This window comes from Gekko japonicus, unplaced genomic scaffold (genome assembly GCF_001447785.1).
Source record: "Gekko japonicus isolate JY-2015 unplaced genomic scaffold, Gekko_japonicus_V1.1 scaffold1705, whole genome shotgun sequence".
In the NCBI taxonomy this organism is placed as follows: domain Eukaryota; kingdom Metazoa; phylum Chordata; class Lepidosauria; order Squamata; family Gekkonidae; genus Gekko; species Gekko japonicus.
In genome coordinates, this window is record NW_015161450.1 from 397,038 (window position 1) to 403,471 (window position 6,434).

The 6,434-nt window shown below is 47.7% G+C and overlaps 1 protein-coding gene across 1 annotated transcript in view; it reads right to left on the reverse strand.

The window, feature by feature from the left end:
- Positions 1 to 6,434, reverse strand: part of FAM124A (family with sequence similarity 124 member A) — a 19,766-nt gene that overhangs the window by 8,349 nt on the left and 4,983 nt on the right. Inside the window, exon 2 of the mRNA XM_015429053.1 lies at positions 4,771 to 4,802. Within this exon, the coding sequence (XP_015284539.1) occupies positions 4,771 to 4,802 (32 nt within the window). The remainder of the gene's footprint in view (positions 1 to 4,770; positions 4,803 to 6,434) is intronic.

Genomic DNA, 6,434 nt, shown 5'->3' on the forward strand with positions numbered 1-6,434 from the left:
CCCTACACTTAGGCCATCAAAAAAGGGGGGTTCCTCTTATATTTGCATAATTTATGTCCCATAATATTTTTTTGTGTACATATAACATTTTTTAAAAGGGGGCCAACTTCCTTTCAAGTTAACGTGGTATTCTGGATTGCAGTATTTTAAGGGACCTGTGTGTTCCAGCTGGTGTCAGACAGACATCTGGCTGGCTATTGATTGCCTTGTTTTTAGTTGAGTTTTTTTCTTGCAGTTCTTGTTCCCATCATCCCAAGTGAGAAACCTGACAGTAACCATGCTATGTGCCCAGTGAAGTCAGCAAAACTTTTTACACAGGATGCTTCTGAAGAGGCCTTAAATTCACAGCTCGGGGGATCTTCCCAACCTTCTTGTTTAACCTCCATTCTTAAAAAACGCATTCTTGAGAACTCAAAAGCTTAACACAACTGTGTTGGTGTTATTTGGTTGGCCTTAATGACGGAGGTGAGGTGGATTTTAACTGTATTACTGTTATCTGCTGGTATATACTGTGAGCCTTTTTGGGGGGGGGGTGAAGCTGCCATGGCCAGGGGGTCCATCCCACCCAAGAGGCGGAGCCATCTTCTTCCCACGGTGCCAAAGATGAGTCAACATGCCAGAAATGTAACAGCTGCTTTAATTACTTGACTGCTTTACAATGCCAGGAGCTGCGGTGGCTCAAGTGGTTAAGACGCTGAACTGCAGGCTGTGGAAGGTCGGTAGTTCAGCAGTTCGAGACCCGAGTGTGCCACATGATGGAGTGAGCGCCCGTCTCTAGTTCCAGCTCCTGCCAACCTAGCAGTTCGAAAGCAAGAAATTGCAAGTAGATAAATAGGCACCACTTCGGTGGGAAGATAACAGCGTTCCGTGCGCCTTGGGGTTTAGTCATGCCGGCCACATGACCACGGAAACGTCTTCGGACAGCGCCGGCTCTTCGGCTTTGAAACGGAGATGAGCACCGCAACCCTAGAGTCGGACTCGACTGGCTTTCAAGCGAGGGATCCTTTACCTTTACCCTTTACAATGCCAGTTCCAGATGTTAACCACTACCCCACTGCCTGGCCAGTTCACCTGCCATCACCTCTACCTACTCACACTTAGGTGTTAGGGCTGCTTTTCCAGCCCAAGTCCTTCTCCCAGCTCTTGTCCTGGCCACTGCAGCCTTCCTACAGGGTTAGGCCAGGGGCAGGCCATTCTGCCAGGGTTCGGTGGGAAGAGTTCCCTTTTGGCTTCCCTCTGGCCCAAAAATGTCGCCTTCCAAATCTCCAGGAGGCTCTGCCCTTTCTAGACTGCAAAGCCCTCAAGCCTGGCTCACCAGCACTCCTCCCCAGCTGCCAGCCAGATCCTTCCTCTGCCTTAGGGTTGCCAGTTCAGGGCTGCTAAATACCAGCAGGTTTTGGGGGTGGAGCCTAAGGAGGGTGGGGTTTGGGGAGGGGAGGGACTTCATGGCATAGAGTCCGCCTTCCAAAGCGGCCATTTTCTCTAGGTGAACTGATCTCTGACACCGGGAGATCAGTTGTAATAGCGGGAGATCTCCAGCCACCACCTGGAAGTTGGCAACCCTACTCGACCTTCTTCAGCTTGGGGCGTTTATCCCTCTTCCTTTGGTCGCTGCTTCCTGTTCCCACTCCTGAGCAGGCCCTTTCTCTTGAGGAGGCTTTTACCCCAGAGAAGGCCTTTGCTCCACAGGGACCTAGCTGGCCTTCCTCCTGGCTGCTCCTCCCTGGCCCTTGTAGGCCCAAAAGGCGCTTCCCTCAGCTCTGTGCTGCGGCCTTCCTTGGAGCTCTGCCCCTGGCTCCATACCTTCTGCCTCAGCGGTAGGGTGCCCAGGGCTGGGACAGATGAAAAAGGAAGGATACCAACAGCTTAAATAAGTAGATTGTTCAGAGTTGCCAAGTAAGTTTTCATGAAGTCACAGGAATAGAGATTGGGCCATAAACACACACTTTTGTTTTTTAACTCTGCCAAAGTGGGGGGAAGTCTGTGGCCTGCACTGAAAGGACCTGGTATAAAAAAGGACTCTGACACACTTATTGCAGTCCCTTCCTTTCCCTTGCCAACATTCACAGGCATCTACTTAATAAAAAATGGGGGTGGGGGGGAGGAAACATATGAACTGGATATGAGGAAGAGAGTGGTCAAAGAGAAAACTGTAGGCTTGATTTAAACAAGAACTCATGGCTTCTTTGAGAGCGAAAGAAACGTTCAATTGCAACTTGGTTTTAACAAAAGGAGCAGGAGAATAACCTCCGCCACTTCTCATGCCAGTTCAGTCCAATCCGCCTTCCGGCAAACTGTCACCAATGCAAAAGAAAAGATCTGCATATAGATCAGGCTTCTTGGGCTGAGGGTTAATCCTGCAGAAAATGCTACTCGGCTGAAGTACCTTTTTCAAAACCACATCATAGTTCCTACAAACCCCTCCCATATACCTCTCCTCAAGTCTATTCTGTATTACAAAAAGCAGCTTTTAAAAGGCAACCGCCAAGTGCACGGAAAATTCAAAATAGTCGCCTGGGATACTCTCAAAGCCAAGCTTCAGAGATTATTGCCACACAGGGAGCAAGCAGGCAGGGCAGAGCGGAATGCGCAAAGCTTTCACAACCAGGAGTTTAGGAATTATGTTGAGTGCTAAAACCCAAGCCAGTCCTATCGACTTTTTTCTTTTCTTTTCGGTCACTGTTCATTCAACCCAGTGGTCTCAAACAGCTGCTGAGAGTTTTTGTTTAAGCAACTAACGGACAGCTACCAACATAATGGAATCTCCCCAACAAAATATGATAGGGTTATGTAGGGCCTTTTCTTTGGAAAAAGAGGTGCCGGACCCCTCAAGAGGGAAACGAAGTTTTCAATCTGTGTACTGAAAACTCATGAACTTTTAAAAAGAGGCTCTGGAACTCCATTCCGGCAAGTTCCCCCAGAAAAAAAAGCCCTAGGGTTATGCAGTTGTTTTGGACTGTTTCTGTATTTCTACAACAGCAGCCAAAAATCCAGCGACCCTGTACGTAACCCAGCCATCTACATTGCTCAGTAGCCTAGAAGTTTCTGCAGTTGGAGAAGCAGAGCCCTTACTAAGTAGGGGGGGAACCAGCTCCTGTCTAAGTTTTAAAAATTCAGGGCAGCTTAGAAATACAGAGTCAAGCCCTGACCTGGATAGCCCAGGGAAGCCCAATCTCGTCAGATCTCGGAAGCTGACTTCCTTGGAATACCATGTCGGAGCTAAGCAGGGTCGACTGTGGTTAGTACTCAGATGGGAGACTTCCTTGGAATGCCATGTCGGGAGGACAGGCACAGGCTTTATTCAGCCACCTCTGAAAATCCTCCAGGGCCACCAGTAGGGGTCAGTCACCAGAGGTCAATGTGACTTCCAGGTGCAGACACACACAAAAAAATACCCCCCAAAATTAATATACCGAAAGTATTCACTGAATTTACTCCAGTATTTAGACAAAGTTGTTTTATGTACAGTGGAATGAATATAAGCACTAATCACTCTTAATGAGAGATGTTGAAAATTCAAGTACAAGGCTATTGCCTAGGGTGGATAATTAGGTAACACTGTCAATTCTACAACTAGTTTTGTTGAAATAAGACAAGCAGTGCTGACCAAACAGCATCCCCTCTTCTTGTTCTTTACAGCCTTGAGAGAATAGGTGGAATAGCCTGAAAGATATATTTTTTTCCCATTGACCAAGTCTCCTGTAGTAAGATTATATCACAGCGTTTCATGAGTTCCCCTGTTCCCTTCATACTCTCTATCCACTTTTTAAATACTTTCAACAGGAACATCCTGGGGAGGGGGGGGAGAGAAAGCTTATAAGCAACGTAAGACAAGACAGATTCTCTCTCTTGCACAGAGGCGGTTTTCCACACAGGGAGGGGCTTCTGGGGCTTCCTCGTTGCTGGTGTGGCTGCAGGGTGCTTCAACCTGCCAAGTTACCCTGTGAGTTCCCTACCGTGGTCCCCCAGCAGTAGCCAACCCCCTCTCTCAGGCCACCAAAGCTTTTGTAATTTAAAAAAAATATGAAATCAGCACTAGAATATTGTTATATCGATATACCATTGTAACTATAGGTGTTGCAGGTTCTCTGAATCCTATCATTTCCTATTTAAACAAGGTAAGTCTCTAGCTTTGTATTGAAAAGTTATGCCTTTTCCCTTATATCTCCTCAAGGGAATGGGCAAGAGATGTACTTTTTAGACATGAAAGCTGAGAATTCAAGAGATGGTAGAAAACACACACGTGAAACTCTTGTCTGCCGCTTCGAATCAGTCCTGGCTGTGGTTAAACAATGAACACGTCGCCTCAGTGACATGTTTCAGCCATTGTCTTGGGTGCCAGTTTAGTTCTCCCTGTGAACTGACATTCTTCCCACAGGGTGTAAATAAAGCTAGGGAAAATCTGCGCACCCCCCCCCAACATCTGGCCCTTTCAGATGACAGCCATTGTGATGTACTGCAGTGATTTTCAGCCGTTCCACACTGGGAGACCCTTCAACCCCTAGGCAGCAGGCAAAGATCTACTGAACTTCGTGTGTGTGTCAGGAAGAAGGAACATCTGAGACTTCACTAGGAAACAAATGTTCCCGCTTGGCGCCTGTGGAAATCGCCTGGATGGGGAAATGGCTGGCAAATTCCCACATCCCTCCCTCCTTCGGCTCTTGTATTTCCTCCTTCAAAATGCTTCCTCCTAAAGAATCCCATGTGCACCTCTGACATCATTAAGCAAACAGTAACAGGACAAAAAAAAAACAAGAGAACTGTACTCACAGCTAGAAGATGACACATGGCTGTACTCTGACCTGCAATACAAAAGTGGCAGGTCAGCAGAGCTATTCTTCAAAAAAATGACTGGTGAGGATTAGGAAAGGTAGAGGTAGTTACAACACTGCCAACACCACCTTCTGAGATCCACAGGTAGTTCAGTTACCTGTTATCAGCATGTCATATTCAGGATAAGAAACCCAGGCTTAGTGTTCTACCTTTCCACCCAATTCTGTCCAGCCTTTGATGAAGGGCCTCAGCTGGCAAACTGGACAAAGGTAGAGGAGGGGAACTGAGGAAGGTCTTGCTGGCAGCTGAGGCCGAAGACTTTCCTCTTCCCTTTCTGCAGGCATTTAACCTGGGCAGGGCCAAAGGCACAAACTCCTGACTCTCGGTTTGGGGCTCATAGCCTGGGACCAGTGATAATGGGCTTGCCAGACCCAGCACAGCCAAGATTTGTTTTGGCTTGTGTCTTAGCTTTTGTGATTTGGACTTTTTTCTTTCTGTAAGCTGCTCTGGGTCTCTCCAGTAAGAAAAGTGGCCTAAAACAATGCTTAAATCGATCAATCAATCTCTTGCTGAAGAAGGCTGAGTGCACATGAAGGCTCATACCTCAAATTAAACTTTGTTAATCTTAAAGGTGCCACTGGACTCAAACATTGTTCTTATGCCTCATGCTGTCCTTGCTGCATTTTGGTCTTCCTTCCTTCCTTCCTTCCTTCCTTCCTTCCTTCCTTCCTTCCTTCCTTCCTTCCTTCCTTCCTTATCAGGAAGCTGGAAGGTTTAGCCTTGTCTTTGCAAAGAAGGCAGGCTGCCTTATTCTGGGGAGGGGGATAAAGACTGGCCTCTTAGGGCTGATCCCCCAGGGGCAAGGCAGCTTTCCCCCACCTTACAGACTTTGCCAGTCTCTTCCAAGGCACCAGGATTGTAAGGGGAGGACAATGAACAACACTGGCACTTCTGTCTACCGCAGGCTTTCTACCAGAAGTTGCAAGCCAGAAACCTGCCAGCCCCCACCATCAGGCTAAGGCCGAATCATGAGAAGGGCTCAGGCAAGGAGGCCCCCTGCTTGTGCAGAACAAGAGCCTTCCCCAAGCCAGCCATGATGGTGGAAAGCACCATGCACAGAAATGCCAGTCAAAGATGATGATCTGCAAGGTGTTAAATCCTGGGTTCCATGGATGGTTTGACCCCCAAGCATGGCTTATCAGCTCTGCTTTATTAGTGATTCAGCAAGAACAAGACAAGACAAAAGACAAACTGCTAGGGCAATGGCCCTGTTAAATAGCACGCAACTCCACCCAGTTCCCAAACAACTACCAAGGATAGGCCATTAACAGAACCATTAATTCCCCATTGGCCACCTCCAGAGTCCTGGTGGGCTATTGTTCTAGAGCTTCAAGCTCAGCCAGTCTCTGGTAGACACAGTCCTGGAATGTTCCAGTCCCAATACATAACAGCCAACCTGGGTTAAATGTTCTGTGTGCTTGGTCTACTGTAGTCACTTTCTCCCCGCTGACTCTCTTCTCCGTGTCACTGGCATGGGAAAATGGGAATGTAAAGAAAAAGCCAGGAACATGGAAACTGAAAGCAGAGAGAGAGAGAGAGAGGGAGAGAGAGAGAGAGAGAGAGAGAGAGAGAGAGAGAGAGAGAGAGAGAGGCGATACACA